General features: G+C 37.3%; 1 protein-coding gene across 1 annotated transcript in view; it reads right to left on the bottom strand.

Annotated features, from left to right (window-relative positions):
• The window catches only part of UBE2V2 (ubiquitin conjugating enzyme E2 V2), a 29,798-nt gene extending 11,464 nt beyond the window's left edge, over positions 1-18,334 (bottom strand). The window contains exons 1-2 of the mRNA XM_013954669.2: positions 18,253-18,334; positions 1,652-1,797 (exon numbers count right to left, since the gene is read on the bottom strand). Coding sequence (XP_013810123.1) covers positions 1,652-1,797; positions 18,253-18,268 — 162 coding nt within the window. The 5' untranslated portion in view covers positions 18,269-18,334. The remainder of the gene's footprint in view (positions 1-1,651; positions 1,798-18,252) is intronic.
• Positions 18,335-21,277: the final 2,943 nt, after the last annotated feature.

Raw genomic sequence — 21,277 nt, 5'->3', positions numbered from 1 at the left:
GCTGTCATCTGGCTCTCCAGATTTCCAGTTCTTAGGGCAGTGAGTAAAACTTCAAGATGTGAACATGACATTTCTCAGAGAATCCATCTAAATCTGCACCAAGTCCAGGAAAAATAGCTAATGAAAATATAAGTAGTCACTATTTTGGGGGGAGTTAACTTCAGTGACCCAAATAATGATCATTTAGATGTTGGAATAATGAACCATTTTATCACCATGCAAAGAATGTAGAGTAAGCGTGTGCCTCCCTCAAATGGCAGGACACGGTGGGAGGGCAGTTATTCCTCCATTTCCAAGATCACAATGCACCACAACCAGCTACAATTCTTCCCTGTACCAGACAGTGAAATTCTAACATGCACCTCTGATGGGTGTGTGCCTAAGATGCTTTTCCCAAATGTTAACAACTACTCTGTAGAGCTATATATATTTACAGTAACTATAAAGCTACTAGAGGCTGCTCAGAGAGTCAGGGAGATACTGTTCTAACTAGCTCACATTTGCAAGTTCTTCTCAAAAACCGTAAGACTATGAACTTTCTTCAAAACATATTCAAACGCTTTGATTCTACAGAAGCTAGTATCCAAAGCATACTGTCACGTCTATATTTTAAATTGGTCCTCAAGTGCATCCAGATATTAAGAGCACCACACAATTACGGAGACTTTCAAAACAGTCTGCTGCAAGTTACAGCTAATTTTGACTTCCAAAAGGAGCTTGAACTACACTGGCAGTAGAACTGGCAGGAGACAACATTATCTTTACCGAGGCCAATTTCTGATTTCAGCTCTCATCTTTATTACATCTTCTAATAAGCCCTCCAGCATGGAAGGACACACAAGACAGTAATCTCACATAAGCAGTGAGACACATATGGTAACTTGTTACAATATGTTACTTGAAGTATAGTCATTTAAAGTCTGCATTTACATAGTGATCTTCTGTATCATATTGTAACTCATGAGAATGATTGCACAAAAGTTACTACTCAAGCAATGATATATCCATTCATATCTTTGCAGGTGACACAGACACTAGAGATGACTTTCTTTTGCAGGTTGTATCATTGTAAATGACATTCTACAGAACTTCAAAGGTCAGAAGGATTTAAACTTTGTTTATATGTTTTATCTTATCAGGATAACCAATAACTGTTTGATTTTTAGGCATGATTCAAGCGGACTGCATACAATGCTACATTGAAAAATTACTTAATAAAACCTGTGAAAGTTTAAAATATTCTGTCACTGTTACAGAACTGAAATTACCAGGTACATATGACAAATCATGGAAAGACAGTTACCCTGTCTACTGTATTATCACTGTCCGATATTATGTGTGGTGATGATGGAAATACAGACTGAGCATAATCATAACTCCAGGTAGTAAGTCTCAAATCACAACTGACTTACACAGTTACAGAAACATACACTAGGGCAGGCTAGACTCAAAACACCTACTAACATGCCAGGATGTGACAAATTTTAACATGAATATAGTGTTACAGAACAAGTATAGGTAATATTACCACAACTTCATACATTGAATTTTAACTAATTTCTTTACATTGCAGCAAAGCAATCTTTTATCTTTTTGCTATTTGTATTGCCTACAAACATTTAAAAAAAAAGTTTTAACTTGCCACACTTACCCTCGGTGGCCCAATAATCATGCCTGTCCATCTGGTGAGTGTCATATCTTCATCATCCTCAAGGCCCCAGCTTACTGTACCATCACCTACTCCTTTCTGACCTTCTTCAAGTTCTTCCAATAGGCGAAAATTACGAGGTACTTTAACTAGAGAAAATGGAAGAATGTAATTAATATTGGTCACAATAAGAAAACAAAGGTAAATGATTTAATTGCTTTTATATTTTACACATTAATGATTACTGAATGTATTTTCAAAGCTTAACAAAACATATCCTGGGTGAATTTATGCAGCACTCAAATTGTTTTGAGGCAACTAACCACTCCACTGGAAGCTAGTTATTACCAGCTGATAGCAACACAAACTATAAAAGAGAAAATAAGAGAGCTCTCTTTAGTTTGAGATTGCTTAATTCCGATCATCATCTTTTTCAAGTACAGCACTGTTTAGAGCCAATACATTTCAAAAATCAATTTACTGTCAAATTCTACTCAAGCAGAATCCAGATTAAATTGATATGGCAAATTCCTTCCAAAAGTAAGGAAAGTTAAAGAATGCAACGTTTAACACAAATGATCTTAAGAAATGTAAACTGTAAGAGAAAGACTAGAATTATTTTCACTTGATCATGTTTGATTTAAAAATCAATGAAATAGAGACGAGTATCTGAAAACAAATTAGAAATCAAGTCTTTTTCAATCTAATGATTATTATTCACACTTAACAAAAAACATGAAGCACAGAAACACCGATTAACTTCTTAAAGAGAGATAATGATGTTCACAACAGAAGACGTATGGGCTCTAAAGAGCACCAAGCAATGTTCACTTACTAAACTGATGTTACTGAATTTTGGTTACTATACATAAAGACAGATAGACACTGACAGGTATAAAATAAGGGGAAGTTTAATTGCTTTACATCACAGAACATAAAATGGTATTGCAGCATTACTGTAGGGAAGAAGGATAACTAACACTTGTGCATGCGATCATGATACAATTATTTTCAAATACAAAATACACAGTGATGTAGCAGCAATACTATGATACAACAAAACTTTGGTTTTATTATGGCTACTTATCAAGTTTTCCATGATTTTTACTGGAGAACCTTTCTTTTACTGGAAGAATCCAGGTAGTCTGTAAAACTAAACTTTAAGACTGGGTACATACAAAGGTCTTAGCAAGGAACACATACTGTGCTAGTCTGAAAAAGATGGGGGTCAAAGAAAACCACCCATCATATCAGTTCTTTAGCTGCTGAGGATCTAAGTTTGACACTGCCATAGTCTGCATTCCAATCTGTCTATGCAAAGAATTAACACCAAAAGTGTATAGTACGAATATGTACCCATATGGATGAGTATGGATAAGCATACTCTTGAACAACCACTTAAATAGCTTACCTTTGACAATTATGGTTTCTCTTAAAATGCGTTTGAAACAATTATTTTTATAATACAGATTAGGAGCGGCTCCTAAAAATTTTTGGAATGAAAAATCTCCAAGCAATAACTCCCCAAATTCCCAGGAAAAAAAAGATTTTTCTTAAAAAATTAAGACTATACATCAGGACAGCATAAGGAAATTAAGTCACTGGTGTGGTCTCACCTTCTCTCTTGTGTTGGTATTACTGCTCATTTGAGCCCACAATGAGCTACTTCAGCTTGCTAACCGAGCAGAAAATTATACGTTTGGGTTAGTCTCCTGACAGTTTAACAAACTAATCCAGCTCTGAGAGCTCAGACAAGTACCAGCAAACACTCAGATTATCTTGATGTGAAACTACATTTTAAGGGAGTTAGATTACTCTCGAAGCTTATTTTCACAGATAAGAGTTCACATACAATTACCTTGAAGTGTTAGCACAATAAGGATCAAGAATTGTTTTATTATAAAATGAGTTTTGTAAAGTTGGCTTCTCTTTGTGAGAGAATGCTTGAGCATCTTCAGTAAACCAAGAACACAGCCTCCAAATACACAATTACAAAAGCATCTGGAAACTTGTGTGGCATCTCAACACTCTTCTCTTAATGCCTCTCAATTCAGTTTTACAGAGCAGATCACTTCCCTCTACTTTAGCACGGATCCTTTTAGAACACTTGACTGAAATTCATCTGTTCATTCCCACAGTCCCATCCTGACTTATTAGTATTAAATCTATGCACTGCACTCATCTAGTTCAGATTAAGTACGAGAACAGATATTCACACTTCTATCACATTATTACCTAAGAGTACAAAGTTTTTACTTTTGTTCCATATTTATATATGCTCTGACATGGAGTTCGCCAGTAAAATATTAATGCTAACCTTTTCTTTTTTTCCCAACTTTTTTAAACCAGCAGGATAAACTTATACTAGACCAGCGTTTTGCATCACATGACTGAACAGCTTTTGACTGGTACATAGAGTCTCAAACAACGTACCTTAGCATCCAGTCATTATCTTAGACCTCTCCTGGGGCTTAAATCCACCATTTCTCAGAATTCTGCTCTGAGTGCCAAATTTCCAAATTACAGTTTACCTCTTTAAGAAGCACATAAAAGATGCAAGCAAACAGGCTTTAAGTTTAGTTCTGATCTATGTTATCACCTTTAGTGCAGCTGAGATGACCCAAAACACACTTGCGCAGGCACTTACTGGGCTCTTCCTTCAGCCGAATTGGCACATTAATCTAGCAAAAAGCTGCTACTTCTTTAGGCAAAAATCAAATCTGACCAGTTAATGAACTGAATTGACTCAGGAAGGATCAACAAATGTGAGAGCTGACTGGCTGTGTCTTTATATGCCTTCTTTTGTGAAAACATGGGTGTGGGGATGAGGGAACTTTTTGTGCCTAAAAGCCATTACACTGGCTCAGTTGTATCATAAAACTGTATTCAACACAAAACCACAGAAGACAACAGTTATGAGAAAGTAACAAACTTTTATGACTGTCCTGTGTTTATCACATTTTTTCACACTAAGTAGTCTGTGCTCACTAGTTCCCCTAAGGTAAAACACAGAACTTCCTAGCAGTGAAGGACCTGGGAAACCTCCAGAACATCTCCAGTTAAATAACAGACCTTCTCTGCAAAAAGATGAAAACATCCAAATGTAAGAGTGCCATGCTACCTGCACTCACACTCCAATCAGTGCTAGAATCCAATAGCAAAACACCACTCTCAATCTAAAAATGAGTCAAAATATCGGGGCAGGGGGACGACCTACAGAGATTCCAACCAATTACCAAAAAAACCCTTAAAAAGTCCCAGGAAAAAAAAATTCAAAATCTCCACTAAAATTGGACCAAAAATACATTAAAACAGGTTCCCTTTCAGAAAGTTACACAGTCTGCCGGCATTTGAGTTGGACACATTTTAAATGACTGTTTAAATTAAACTAAAACCACTGTTTCGTAAGAGCACTTCTGTATTTAAGTTTAGTTTACTTTTGCAGACATATTCTATTCCTTTACTTATACGTTCATAGGAAGTACACCAGATCTTTCTACCTATCTATCCAACCCTGTACTTAAGATCTAGACAACAACCACCCCTCGTATTTCCAAAGGGATGTCCTCACTTGTCAACTGACAGCAGAGGAGGAGAGAAACAAGCTGTGCACATCTTAATTATGAATGTCTACTAGAGAGCTTTTTGCAAGAAAGAATTAACAGGTCTCTATTCTCCAGCTTGCAAAAACCACCAAACTACTTATTTGTCCCTGGAATACATGATTAATGTTTTAACCTCAATACCTCAAAGTTCCATTGAAGTTACTACTGAATGTTTTATTACAAAACTACTGTAGATAGATTTGTGATAAGTGACATCAAAATCTTTTAATACAGTGGATTAAAAAAAGCAAAAAACAACAAAACACCCTTATCTTTACAGTGACTGTCTTAGAAACTTTACCAGCAAAATGAATTGGAATTAAATGCTACTTCCCTCTTAAGAGTCCACTCGCACACAATATTGCATTCTACATGTTTGCTTTGGTCATGCTTTACAGAAAATAAATCCATTTAGTTTGAAGAACTGAATGTGTGTACCAGATTGTGCTTTCTTTGCAGGAAAACAACAGCAAGATCAGGTAATGATGGTCTAGATCTTTTGGAAACTAAACTTGATTTAATGAAATGGCAAGCACTAAACTGAAAAATAAGTGTTAGCATATTGAATTGGACTTGGGAGTCCAAACTGCCCATGTCATTCACGGCAAGGGGCACGAGTGTGATAATCCACACTCTTCTCTTTTCACTGCTGCTTATAAAAGGGAATCATAACCCTAACCTTTCATAGATTGGCTCAGATACTAAAGCATGAGGTTTTCTGTTTTTTTTCCCAAACTATTTTTCATAATCATTGTGTATTCCAATATCCATATCACCATTCAGTTCCTCTTAAAATCTTCCTCTGCTCTTGGTCTCAATCACTCCTGAAGGTTACGTTTATAAAAGCAGCCTTTTACCATAGTAATACTGGCACACTATACTGACAGCACACTCCTAAACACAGCCATAAAAACAAGTCTCTGTATTGACCCAAGAACAAGCCATATCAATAAACTATACATTAGCCCTGCTAGGATACTGCCAGGGATGTTATTCTTCCTGACTGAGATAGCTGTGTCAGGAAAGGTCTGTAGTATGGACAATTTTGAATGTATGGATTATCTTCTACCCATTGACTTTTTAGCTAAAACAACCCTAGAAAATATAAATATAAAACATAAAGCTTGATAACCAAAAAGAGAAACTAGCAAACCCCATTTAACAGCTCCAGGCTGACAAAAAAAAGCAGTCTTAGATGATCAGGGGTGGGGGACAGGGTACCAGCCTTGCAAATTCTAGGCCATAGTCATTTTTTCCTAGGGCAGGGAGGAGGAGAAATAGAAAGTTCCAAAGAGAAAGACATAGAAAATACCAAGTTCCTTTCAGCCTGAAAAATTCATGAGAAGTCTTGCTTTGGACAAAATATAGCAAGGAGCCAACATATTCTTGATATTGTACTAAAATAAATAAAATACACAAATATAATGGGTCTACTTTATTTCCCAATGTCATTTATTTTCAAATTGAATAAAATTATGGCAGAGAAGATGGCTTTGGCACAATACAGAAACTCCCAGAAAACTTCACCTATATTCCTTTCTTCAAGGAAAAAAAAAGAAAAGAATCTTAACTACCACCTGTGAGGCATTAACAAAAAAAACAAATGAACAAAAAAACACCCAGAAAGCCTCTAGTAGCCCCTGAAATGGGGGGTATACAAACAAGAGGAAAGAGGGCTGTGCACATGTGAAGTCCTATTTTGGCCGCAAAAAAATCACTCTTTGTGGAAATAATTTTTAAAAATTATAATTTTATATGTATATATATTTATTTTAAACTTATACATATTTATATGTTTACATAATTTTAATAATTATAAAACATACACTTCCCTCAAAAATCTTTTTTTTTAAAGCATGATCTAAATTTTTGTTTGTCAGTTATCCCACTCACATCACATACCCTTTTGCTCAGTAAAAGATTCTGTGAATACACAGAACAAAAATGATTAACTTACTACCAGGAACATAATATCAAAGTGTATTACCAGGCTTACTGTAATTACATCATAATTATTATCTATCTGAGGTTGATCACAGTAACCTGGTTCCACAAGCCAATGGTATTTTTAATAACTTGCATATTAACAAAGTTGGACATCAGAGTTGTGTCTACAAAAGAACTCCATCACTACCACTAGCAGTGGAATGCAGCAATTTTGAAGTGGTTTTTCTTTTTTTTAAAATCAAGAAAGCTACAACACACATAGTAAAGGCACTGTTTCCAATAAGCAAGAATCATGTTTTCCTGTATAAGGCAAATAAAAGTTCTTGGTTAAAAGCAGTACATTTTTCCAGTAACTTAGAAAACATCCAGTTGCTGCTGTGTAGCTCAGTTTATGAATCAACACCGCCACAGACTATGGAACATACAATGAGTCTGCACTGACAAAACTGTAACTTTATTTAATGGGTTTGATATATATTGATGCTTTTGCTCAATGAGACTTCTGCTTTCTTACAATTATGGATACATCCCACTTCATTTAACTGCCTTACAATCAAGTTTCAATATACTTCATAACTTTGTACAGCAATACTACTCATAAAGCTACATTTACCATACATTGTTCTCATTACTTTCTCCAGTTAGTATGTCCCAAAGCAATGAAATTCAGGCAATGGAATATTCTGCATTAACAGCTTTTAGTTTAATTAAGAAAGTACTATATTGTCCTAAATGAAGGTAGTGAGCAGCAGTATTTGAACCATATACATGGCTCAGGATGGTGAGTAAGGTACTAAATGACTGCAGCACCTAATGGTTAAAACATCACAATAACTTAAGTATAATATTTTCCACAAGAATATTCCAATCATCACTGATTTAGTCATATAAAAACAAATACAATCATTCCTATCAATGACAATGAAATACAAAAGGAATTATTAAAAGTATACAATATAGATGACACAAAAAGACAACACAAATCAGAGACCCAGCAAACATTCAGTGCTTCTGAAATTAATCATGGGTAATGCCTGGAAAAAAAAAAAAAAAGTGATCCTGAATGCTTTCTTCTCTGTTTCTCTAGTGTCTAAAATATGTGTTGTATCAGATTAATTGACCAGTGGCATTACTGTTTGTAACTGGAAAAGCTATAAGCAACAGCAGTTTTGATCTGCAGATTCATGAAGACGAACCCAACTAAGCTTAACTGTGGAAAGCTTCAATAAACATGTAGACTTAAAGAAAAACAAGTCCAACATAATCAGGTAAAAATCCACTTCCACATAAGATAAAACTATTCATCTCCCCCCCTCCACCCCCAAACCTTCTTTAAATTTGGGCATTAATCAGAAAAGTGATTATCAGCTTATAAATTTGCACAAGTAAGCAGATGCCTCTTAACTGACAAGTAGAGAGCAACTGGCCTTGCATTCAATGTGTTTAATGTTTTTCATAATTCAGAGCCAGTTCTACTACAATCTTAAACTGTCAGAAAACTGCCATCTTAGAACCATTAATTACAGAAATCACCTGTACTCTAAAGAGCTGATGAGTACTGAGTGAGCTACCTGGCTTCACAGGAATACAATGAGATACATATATCACTATGTTTTATATATATATGTATATACCATATATTTGACTATGTAGGAACTCTTTGTAATCTGGTTAACATTTTTTGCTTTTTACAATATTTAAAATTTAAAACACTGTTTTGAAAACATAAGTTGGAAGACTCAAGGAGTAGGTGTAATTCTAGAACTGTACTGAAGTTGCTTGGTTTTTGAAAAATAGGTCAAAGTATGGCATTTCATCGGTTTGGGGGGGGGGGGTTGTTTTTTTCCTTTTAAAGGCACTTCCCCTGCTGAGAAACACTTCCCTGTTTCAGCAGAAGTAAACAGTCACAGCAGTGTTAAAATTATAGACCCTAATCTTAAAACCTACCTTTTGGTTAAAGTTATCTAAAGTGATATTTCTTTTCAGAACAACATTGGTGATAATATTTATGTATTTCACATAAATGAAATTTTACCTTTGTTGGTATCTTAGCAGACAGTTCAGAGCTAAAGCTGGGCCACATGAAGAAACTTCCACAGAAGTTTCCTTCACATTTGGCTCTAGCCACAGTCATAAACATTCTATACGTAGTTTATACTAAAAATACTGCTAAGTAGAAACCAAAATTTTTTCCATGTTCACACAGTTGAAGTCTCAGGCTTTTACAGCAACACTGAACGCATCTTTTGGCTGAAGGGTAAAAGGCTTGGAGGGGTGCCTGTGCCTTTTGCTTATTTTTTTCTTAAACATGAGTGTTTGTATTCTACCCCAAAGAAATAATTTCATTAAAGACAGAAGGTATATGTACAGAAGCAGATTTTCTCCCTTAATCTCATTTTCATTATGCATGTTCATAATATTAAGATGTCAGTTAACTGCTAGCGGTAATAATTTTAAAAGGATAAATTCTATATAGAACAATATTATAATTTATTTAGTTTGGGGATGGAAAGGGAAGAAATTAAGTTCTACAGCTCTGGGCATTAGTAGTTGGGACTTTCGTAAACAGATACCTGATTTACAAACACAAGTTAGAGTGACTTCAACCACAAATCTTGATAGTGGAATAACGGATCTCAGTCTATTAGGACCACAAAAGTGATTTGCGCTTATTCAATGTGTTTCAATTTGTGTTGCTTTGCATAGTGAACATCTCAAATGTGAAACTCCATAATAAAATGTTTGTGCAATTTTAGGTTTTATTAATTATGTTTGGAAGTATGAGAAGTTGCTAGCAAAATCAATAGGTCCATTATTATCAAGGTGTCTTCATCTAGGAAGTCTCTCCATCTTTTCTCTTATCCTGCCTCTTAGGTAACTAGACAGTAGTGAGCTAACTGCCCCTATCAGTTTTTGTGTTCTACCAATTCTGCTCAGGGAAGGTTTTCATCAGATTATTTACTCAAGGCAGCCTTCTAGACAGAACTCCTCCTGTGACAGCCAACAGCCTCCAGGAAAATACTACACCTATTTAATTTTTACTCTGACCATGCTGATGCGCATTCCTCTCTCCCATCCTTCCCTACTCCCCACAGACGCTCCTTTCCCCTTACCTCTCTCAGAAGAGTGGCTGATACAGAGAGAAACAAGGCTGCCATCAGTTATCTGATTCATGAGAGCTGCTCCAGCCTTGACCAACATCCGGGGAGAGGCCATTTCTCACAATCCTGGGAAGGTTATCCATTCTTCACTATTTCTCCTTACCAAAGATTCACCCCCTCACTGAAAACCTCCATTCCCCAACTATTTCAGTCCAACTTCAAAATAACCTCTTCTCTCCTGATTCTTTTATGTAGCAACAATACCTTAAATGTCTCAAAACTGTACAAGGTACAACAGTAAAGAAGTGCAACAGCCATCATATGCATGTCAGTGAGCAAAAGCACACAGAACAGCTAAGATCAGATAGGTGCACACACAGAATATAGTCCACATCTGAGAGACGATCCAGTTGGACTCAACCTTGCTAGCTATTCACAGGGATGCAACAACAGTTACAGTTTGTTTCAGTCTATCTTTGCATTTTCACACAAACATGATCACCTCAAGTAGAGTCATTGGTATGGAATGACTGATGGTACTCATATAAATGCACCATCGAAGAGGTTTGCTTCACTACTGTTACATATGTTATTAGACTACAAATCAGGGCATAAACAAGCTTTAGGTAAAAAAGGAAAAACTTGTAAAGTTCTCCCACAAAAAGCTTCATCCAGAATAACTGAAGTAATCACACTAATACAAATCCATAATATTTAAAAGAAATACTAGATTACAGTCACAATTAAAAAGCAATGTATATAATCTACTTAAAACTCATTTATTTTATGAACTTGCACCAATATTAGTGGTACAAATATATCAGTTTAAAGTATAGCCAAGTGCAAGTTTTCTACTATAAACAAGACCACTGTTAACTCAGATAGGTCAGACCCTGCATGTCCAGCTGTGGCTAACTATAAGAAAAAACATACAGGAAGCAAACAGTTAAGTCACTAAATAGCTCATCATTGACACCCAAGCTTGTTTTGGTGAAGGGTGGAGATACACAGGCTGACTATGGTTTAAAAAGTTAACTCTTTACATGCAACAACTGAATGAAACACAGATGAGATACTACATGGTGCAACTGATTTCCTTAACTTTTACTATGTGAAGTGGTGATTAAGAAAAATGACACATTCTGATGCTTATCAAATTGAGAATTTTATTACTATACAGATTTTTTACAAAACAATGTAGGGCAGGAAACTAGGAAAACAAAGTTAGTTTAACAAAGATACCAGTGACTTCAAAAAATATCAATATTAATTCTGATTTAATCATTCTAAGGAATCAGGATTAATTGCTCAGTACGTGCTCAATTTTTGCAAGTTTCATTTTAAATCTGATACTGTGCTGGCAGAGAAGAAAAAGGATGTGGGAGAATACATACTTTTTAAGCTGGCTATCTTTTTAACATAAGAAGACATTAAAATTTTTGTTTCATGTAAAGGGACAGGAGAAGTGGAAAGTTAGAGGAACACAGCAGAGGCCAAAATTTCTTATCATGAAATGACTTTCAGAGGGTCTGCTTTAATTGGAAGGAATATAGCCTGTGACCCAGATAACAAGGATTTACTTTAGCAAAGCTGTAAAGCTGTCTAAACGAGCTACAAATCATTGATTAGCAAACAGTTAGACTCACATAAAGGTCCTTTCCAACATGACTCAGCACCCACTAACAGTCCAAAGCATAAAAATCTCTGTGATCTCTGATTATTGTTGTGATTTCACACAACTTTCAGTTATACACCTGAGTATATACTTTTAAGGATGTAATCAGCAAATATATACCATTCACCAAAATATTTACAGTGGCAAGACTTGTCACTATATCATTTTTCTATGCTATTTGTGTGATAGTTATATTTCAGTCTGCAGTTACCTATATGCAGTGTCTCAAAGGTTTAAATTATAAATAATTTACATGATCACAGATTCTACTTCAGTGAGAAGAAAAAAAAAGCTTAGATTTTTTTCCTTGAAAAAGTTCTAACCAATGTGGATAAAATTAAGATAATTAACAACACTATATTGGTATCCTGAGTAAAGGACACTGTTTTTACATGTACATTTACTCAAGCGAATTTCAAATGCACTTAGCTTACCGCTTATGAATAGCTACAAATGCAATGAAAGGAGATGATTTTTTTTTCTTAGTACAGTTTAAATATGTCCAACGGAACATTAAAAAAAAAGGGGGGGGAGAGGACCAATGAGTCTAATTTATCTAGATGTTAAATTTCTTTTTATTGGCATCATTAATATTTTTTCTAATCTAGCTGAAGCTTCCAATGACACAAAGGATTAAATTAAAGCTCTGAAGTTTTACGTTGCTGTTGAAAGTTCCATTTGTTGCAAAATGCTAACTAGAATTAATTTAGTCACAGTTTATATTACTTGAGAAATATCACACATTTAATAGGCTGTAAAACAAACATGCGTTATTCAGAACCAGTCTGACAGCTTTACATTTGTAAGTCTCTGTATTAATGTACTGATTCTGTTCAACATATTGTTCAAATTACAGCTCATTAAAATCTTCCAAATGACAAAAATAAAGAAAAACATTCTTTTGGGCAGAAGGCAAGGTAGCATACTGCAACCCTTCTGAATACAGCTTAGATCACCACTATTTTGGATGCTTTCTCAATAGCATCTTCTTGTCTCTTCAAAAGCCACTTTGAGGCTCCTGCAGGCTAATTGAGGTAGCAAGGAAACAAAACCTAAGTACTTTCGGTGACACTAGTAGTTGAACTTGATCTAGTACTTTAGATAAATTTAGTTACTACAGGACTTGAACACTTTTAGGCAGGATGAAGTATAAGCCATCCTCTAGGAAAACACAAGTTAAGAATGGGGAGTGAGAGGAGAAAGGGTCTGTCAGCAAAACAAGCCTGAACAGTTTCACAGGAAGTACTTACACTACCTTAGGAAAAGTCTTTCATAAGGCAAAACACCACAAGTAATAAAAGTGTGTAATTCAACTCCCACTGACTACTCATGAGATTTGGGAATCTAATTCTCACATATAAGAAGTCTTCTCATTTGTGCTTAGATTTATACTATGGACCATCTCTCTCCAAACACTGAAAGGCTAATCTTACTGAAATTTTCTATATTGTGTCTTCATCCAGGCTAGAATTTTCTCAGATTGCATAGTATAATTTATATAATGCACTTTAATACTATACCTGATAATATCTTTGAATTTCAAACAAATTCTTTAAAAAAAAGTGGCCTACCTTGTAATCCTCTATTTACTTATCCAAGAAGCAACGTGTTTAGCCTGTGAGCATACTCTTGCACAGCCATCATGGCACAAAGACATAAGTTGGGGGACATATTTAAGACAGAGTTGTAAAAAAAACAACAACATGAGACAGCTGAATGGTAAGGACAAAGCTCTGAGGAGAAATACAGTACCTTGCCTATATATGCTACAAAATGGGAAAGAACTGAAGGTCTATATATAACTTAAAAGTCATTTGCGAGCAAGATTTTTTTTCAGCCCAGCTGAAGCACATCTAAATTATTTGTGGCTTGTCAAGATTTTTTTACGCAGGCAGAACAATCCCAGTTGCAATTCCTTGTGCATAGGACAGGATGGAAAAGTGCCCCACCCAAAGACTGCTGCCTCACAGAATACAATATTTTACTACTTTCTGTGATTTTTTTTTCTGATTTTTCTCTGATAACTGGCAGCTTTAAGAAATCTCTGCTTACAGAGCTAAAATTATAAATATACAGAACAAGGTTTATGAAGACTGTAAAATTCTAAACATCTTTTTTACTGACTTCTCGGACAGATTCAGGACAAGTGATTAATAACATAATGGAGGCATAATACAAAAATACAAAGGAGGGGTAATCCATCCTGGAAGGTAAAACATACCTTATTAGATATACAACAGAGGACCATTTAGTTCACAAGAAAAAGAAAAGCGAAGATCCAATAGATCAGACGAAAGGAGAAACCTATCCATGATGAGTTTAAGACACAGGATATCTAGATACAAAGCTTAAATTCTACCATTTTCAATATGGAAGAAGCATTCTTTAAAGCACTACTCCTACATCCTACTTATGAATAAACTCCAAACAGGAGTCTCCAAACAGGGTACAGTGATCCAAGTGTAGAATAGAAAGACATCAGGAATCAAAAAGACTTGTGAGGGATTTAAATGGTATTATGAAGTCCTACCTCACGTTATGGAATCGTTGTCAGTGGAGGTTTTTAAGAAAAAGCAAACAAAAAACAACAGCAACTCACCAGAAAAGATACACTCAGACTTTGCCTAACAGCTCAGGAAATTAGACTAAATGCCCTCAAGATCACTTCCAGTCCTTCATTTTTAATATCAGTCTCTTCACAGCTAATGTTTTATCATACACACTTCTTAGAACCGTTTTCACCACCACTAAATATTTAAAAATAAAAGTAAAAACCAAACTTAAGAAAATAAGACACTGACATTGTGCCACTTCTGTTCAAAGAACTAGTCATACTGAAATTCAATGGGAAAGTTATTTTTGCATGGCAAGGCAAGTCATGCAAAATAGCTGATTCTTCCTTAAAGATCAGGCTATCTGTAATTGAGCAGTTTGGATTTTACGGAAATACTATTTGTTTGGAATCTAGCAGTGCTCCTTCAAAGCCATTTAGGACACTTTCACAAAAGGTTGCTTGTGATTACATACTAGAAGTAAATCAGGAGTAAATATAAATTAGCCCTCTTCTCTCTCCCCAAGCTACTTAAATCCTCAGTGGAAGAAGGAGAAGACAACCTTTAACGGCCCATAGTAAGAACACGTTACTAGACACTGCAACCTTAATTCTCATGTTTTCACACATAAGCTGTAACAACTTAGTGACATGATCACTGCTTTAAGGTTACATTCACATTCTTAGATACATATCTTATACACATAAGGTAATTTTAAGTAACAACAAAATTATGGAAATGCAAAAATTAATTCCTTTTAATGTTATTAATTATTGTTTTTTTCTCAAGTTACATAAAAGATTTTAAATAGTATGCTTTGGTAATTTTTTTTAACCTGAAAATACATTAAATTGTATCTTCTACTCTGAATTTTCAATAAGATCAATAAAATGAGTCTCCAGCTAACCAATCTGAAATTGGCAGACTGCATTCCAACAACAGTCACTCTCTTCTTAGAGAAATTGACTTGTTTTTCCCAAAACCTCCAACAGTATCCACACAAATAACATAGGTCTAGATGCAAGCAAAAGAAGTTGTAATGTTGAAGGATAAACTGAACAGCAGTTTAAAAATAAATTTCTAGATATTGTAATATTTACCTGTGAAATTAACCAATAGAAGTTATTTTAGAAAACGGTATGATACTTATTCTACAACAATATAACGATGACATACACAGTTCCTTTAGAACACAGGAAAGGACAGTTATTACCAAATAAATTACTTGTTCTTAAATGCATGCACTTTTTTACGTGCTGGTTCAAAAAACAATTGATCTTTGGAAAGAAATACCTGAAATAAAACTAAGACAATTGACTTTAGTAAAAGTTTTGCTGTTGACTTCCTTGGGGCTAGAATTCCATTCCTGGACTTCATGCAACCAAAACATTCATTTTTCTGAAATAAATAAGGATTAAGTTAAACTATATAGGATGAGCAGATGAAATTCACTGAGCTAGCTAGAGTTAAATGTTTTTATTTCTATAGCAAGTCATTCCCTTTCCTCCTCCACAAATGAGTATAACAGTTTTCTGATAAGAAGAGTACTTCTGGATGAGATCTTAAAAATCTAAAGTTCTGCCTACCATTGGGAAAAAACAAAACACCCCCTCATCCCCCAAAATTGAAGCATATACCAATAAAGAGCCAACAGTATTTTCCCCATGGAAATAAGTAGTTTGCTCTGGATGCCCTGACTACAATTTCCAAGTGTTGTGGTCATGATGATTCTGTCTGATTGTTTCACGATGAATGAAATTAAATTTACTAAAATCATTTAATTTCTGTAATAACGCATGCATGTAGTAGTAGCATCTTAGGCTGTCTGGGGTAGATATATAAATAATTCTGTACACCTTCCACTTTTTTTTAAAAAAAAACTTTAGAGGTGGTCATATTTCTAAGATGAAAACAACTGCAGTGAATACGTGTATACAGAGGCTTTCACATATCACGTGTAAGACTGCAAAGAACACTTATAACAGAAAAATCTATGAGTTCAGTCAAAACAATATTTCTACTTATAGAGCTGAATATTCTGTAGGAAGACAATAGCTTTTTTGATATATGAATTTTTAGTAACTGGTATTCTAAAATAGCCAGACTGAATGCACTGAGTTGCCAAATGCCAACACTCAATACACACGACGCTGAACAACTTCCTGTGTATTACAGGAAATCCCAGGCCAGAGCCCAAACATAAACAGAAGTCTTTGGAAGTTGCTGTGTAATAAAGCTAATAATAAACCTTTTCTTAAACTTGGAAACAAAGAAGTATTTCAGTAAATGTTAAGAAAATAAAATGCAGTAACCCGCAGGCAAGGAAATACTCAGGTTCTCTAATAGATCCATTCCAACTCAGCTTAGCATGGGCAATAACGCACCTTTTTTGGACTTCTCTTTCTCACCACTCCAAGAGCTCCTCTATGCCCTGCTTTGCTGTAAGCTCTCCAGATTCCACTCTGTAAACCCCACCTCCCCAAAGTCACATCACCAAGTGGAACAGACTCTTCTACCCAAAATAATCTTCCCAACATCTCCTTCTCACAGAATCCACAGTAAGGCACCAAGATCAGTTTCAATACACAGAAGTTTCTTCTTTTTCTTTATAGCCTCTGTCCTTCAATGATCCAGTGGATTGGAAACAGAAATAAATTAATTTTACCAACGTTCACCCTAAACTTAGTACTGAGATCAGTTCATTCCTCCGTCCTGAGCTCTGTCAATCCCACTTATCTCTTAAGAAATCTCAGGGGACAGAAAAGGGGGACAGAGTAGGCCCTGAAGCCTTCACCTTTTGCACTGGGGTAAGGGCTTTTTATTTTTCAAATCTCTCCTAAAATGAAATGGAGACAGTAGGCCTGTGCTTCTTAAACTTCTGCATTAAGTACTTAAAGCAGTATTTTTGTTTCTTCCTTTACCACCACCTTCCACAATATTCTGCCATGCAATTGCTCAACACGTTATACTGGTTACTGATATGGGATTCTCTCCTGCTCCCAAGTTACAACTTGTAGCTCTTTATTCTTCTATTTACCTATAATATAGGCCCTTTGGCTCCAGTGACCATCCAGTGAAAGAGAACAAGATGCTGCACTCTTTCTCCTCCCCTACTCTATTGCATCCTGAAATGCTGCAGTCAGCACCAAACTTTAGTGCCTTTCCCCCAAAACACAATATAGGCCTGATACCTTTCCCCCTGCATCAAGGGTCAGGGAGAGGTAGGACAGTTCTTACTTTTAGGCACTACTGCATCTCAACTCTTATATTCATAAGATAGGACACTAGGGAAAACAAATCTTTTTCCTCTAGCATTTTCACTAGGGTAGTGATGTGCCCTCCACTCCCTATATGCACATCTATCCATTCCTGCCTCTCAACTGATCAAGTCTTCTCTTCTCCACCCCACTGTATTAATTACAGAAACCGGAGCCCTTTCTCACATCATTCACCCCTTAGGCCAGGTTCCCATGGGGGTGTCGCTGCCCTACAGATGCGGGGTGATCGTGACTGGAGCACAGCCAGGCCCGGCGCCCCTACAGATCCCCTTTTCCATCTCGAAAGATACCTCCTCCCCACTCCGGCCCCTTCCCATCACAGAGAGCCCGCTTCCCTCCCCGCGAAAGGAGGCCTCCCCAGACCCTGCGAAGGTGCTCCCAAAGCACAGGCCCAGCGCCCCGCTTTCCCGCACCAGCCCCAGGCCCATCGAGCCCCCCTCACAGACCTGTGGATCCAGCCATCTTGTCCAAACCCCCCCCACCGGTCCGGGCCTGCACGCGATGCGCGTCACTTCCGCCTGACGCACCGCGTCACTTCCCACAGGGCATCGGCGGCTCGGGAGGCGGAAGCGCGCGGGGGAAGGCATGGGGCGGGGGCGGGGCCGAGGGGAGGGGAGGGGAAGGGAAGGGGCGACCGGGAGGTCCCGTCGCTCCGGAGCTGTTGCGCCAAGGACGCCCCCCGCCCAGGGCGCCAGAACTGGACTGCAATGCGTGAGTGTTTACAAGGAGATGCTCCTGCAGAGGAGGAGTTACGTAGAGACGCACGCAAATGGGTCTCACTCAGCCCCAGACCTGCGGTCTCTTTGGTCCCTCTGGTAGCCAGCTCCTCCTGCAGTCTCACCCTTGGAGACAAACACACTCGCACGCGGCTTCCAAGCCACTTAATCTCCTCACTTGCCAGCTAGTTCGGCTTGATATTCACTAGCGATCACACAAATACCCTTGCTCCCTTCAGTTGCTGGCACTGCAGGCCCCTGTGACCTGTGGTCCCACTCTGGTTGCTGGCACTTGATTTCAGTCACTCTGGTCTCTCCAGCTACTGGTAGCACAGGCACAAGGGCCCTCTGATCCATGGTACCACTCCAGTTCCTGGTACTCAGACCCTCACTCGCTCCAGTTGCTAGCACACAGGTCCCTGTGACCTGTGGCCTGACTCCAGTTAGACCTCCATAAACACACATGTAGACAGAATACAGAGCCTCTCACCCAGGAAAATAGTTAGAAATGGAACTTAGTAAGAAGATAGGACAGAGTGCTGACGAGCCAAAGGGGCATGGCCAGATAAGCATACTGACCAGCGGCATTCGCATGCAACTGGCCCTTTCTATTCCCTTATCCCTCTATTTTCCCACAGTTGTTTCTACCCAGACCACCTTGATTCCTCCCTTTCTCTGCCTTTTGTTCCTCCCCTAAACATCCCATAAGTCTTGTGCAACTCAGAATGCTCTTTCCCTGCATCCCATGTGTCCCATACCAGTTGAAGTAATTCCCCTTAGTCAGTAAGGTGATCGGGAGAGCTGCTCCCATCTTGGTGGGTTTTACACCTGGACCACGGAGCTGATGCCTTCCTGGGACAGCCCTGGGAGGAGCCAGGTGAGAGACCCATTTCTCTGACTGGGTTATTCCCCCACCTGCCCCTGCTGCGTTCCTTCGTGTGAGTGGAGATGAGCCATTTAGGGGCTGACTTGTCTCCTGCAATGGTCCTGGGACTAGCCATGACAAGGTATTATTTGGGTTCCTCCACATGCCACTGTTCCTCTGTGCTTCTTCGTGCATGTGAAGAGGAGCTCTTTATCACACAGCCTAACCATTTTTAGTTCTTCCACTGATTTCTTCTTCTTTTTATAAAGGGCAGTTACTAGTTTTGACCAGACTTCTGTAACAGGAATGAGTGGAAGCTTCAGTATTTACACTAACTGAACTAGAAGTAAGCCTTTCAAGGACAGTGAATGAAAATATTACTTAAACTGCACTTTAATGACCTATGGAGCTTTCTATTATCACAAGCTGATTATACAGAGTCTCTTCTGTAGCCTGTTTCAGTATTTTGGTGACAACACTAAGGACACTGAAAAAATACCATAATATTTACAGACTTTTCTCCACCAACTATTATAGTACCACTGTGGAAAATATTGTGGTCTGGGACAGAATAAAAAGCAACATGAGTTGCTTTTTCCATTTCCTACTCTTTATGATCAAGAAGGGCAAAAGGGATACTGAAGATCACTACACAAATCTTGTTGGTTTAAGCAAGCTTATTTACTGCAGTAATTTGAATGTAGCTAAGAGGAGATTCTAGCAAGCTACATTTCACCAGCCTGTTTCTATTTGCAGTAAAACTAGGAACTGACCAACTCCAAGACCAAAGGGAGCACTATGACCATCCAACTCCTGTGCGCTCAGACCACTTGCTTTTTTCAGAAAGACTCATTCTTCTTTTTTAGGTCATCTTATGTTAACAAGTAATGATACAGCTGCGTATCATTGAACACATGATACAAATACTGCTGTAGTTTACCAGACCAAAGCTAACTTGTATTCAGTGAGTCTCTGAAAGCAGACAGAGGATTCCACATTCCATTTACACCTAGGTGTAGGACTCATCTTAGGGTTATTAGCAACAAATTATTCCAATACTGATTGCAACCATGGGAAATAAAGGTAAAACAGTGGCCAAAAGGGACAAAAAGCATAACATTGGTAAGGTGCCTTGTACTAAGTGTCTCTAACAGCTTTGTTTCACTCTTCTAATGTTCAGCTAAGCTTACAGGGACAAAATGGAGTTCCTTGCAATACTGACAGTGAGATAAAACATACGTGGTTAACAAGAAGCTGAACAAATTCAAAGGCATAAAATGTTCCTTTTTTTCCAAGCTATCGAGTGCTTACATATGGTAAAAACTCATCTCTCACCCTTGTCTTCAATAAAAAGAATTCTTCCTTGAAATACAAGTTCTGCTTACATTTTGATCAAAATATTTAGGATTATGGTACTCATTACTACAAAACCCTTTTATAAACTGTACTGTTAAATGTCACATAGCATCACTTATAAAAAAAAAAAAAATTTTAAACTGTAGTGTGCTCAGCCCAGAAAATGAGTGTACCACAGTCATGTTGTGAAATAAATTTATTTAAAGAAGTGTTTCAGAGAGTTAAGATTTTTGAGCATATGCTCTGCACACAGCCCTCTTGCTGGAAAACACTATCCAGAGTTGCCAGGATAATGGTCCCCAAACTCCCCACCCTCCCCCAGAGATTTGCTAACTAATATTTGCAACAAAGTCTCGAGTGTTAGAGAGAAGACAGATAAGGAATAATTGTTTCCCATTTCTCAGACTACAACACAGCCACACAGTAACATTACCTTAAAACAGGTTTACTATAAACAAAAATTATTTTTCAGAAAATGAATTGTGTAACTCATTTAAGCAAGATATTATATAGGACAAAAGTCTATGTGAATGG

Source organism: Apteryx mantelli, chromosome 2, assembly GCF_036417845.1.
Source record: "Apteryx mantelli isolate bAptMan1 chromosome 2, bAptMan1.hap1, whole genome shotgun sequence".
Classification (NCBI taxonomy): domain Eukaryota; kingdom Metazoa; phylum Chordata; class Aves; order Apterygiformes; family Apterygidae; genus Apteryx; species Apteryx mantelli.
Note: the sequence above shows the minus strand (reverse complement) of the source record. Positions and strands in the feature narration are given on the sequence as shown.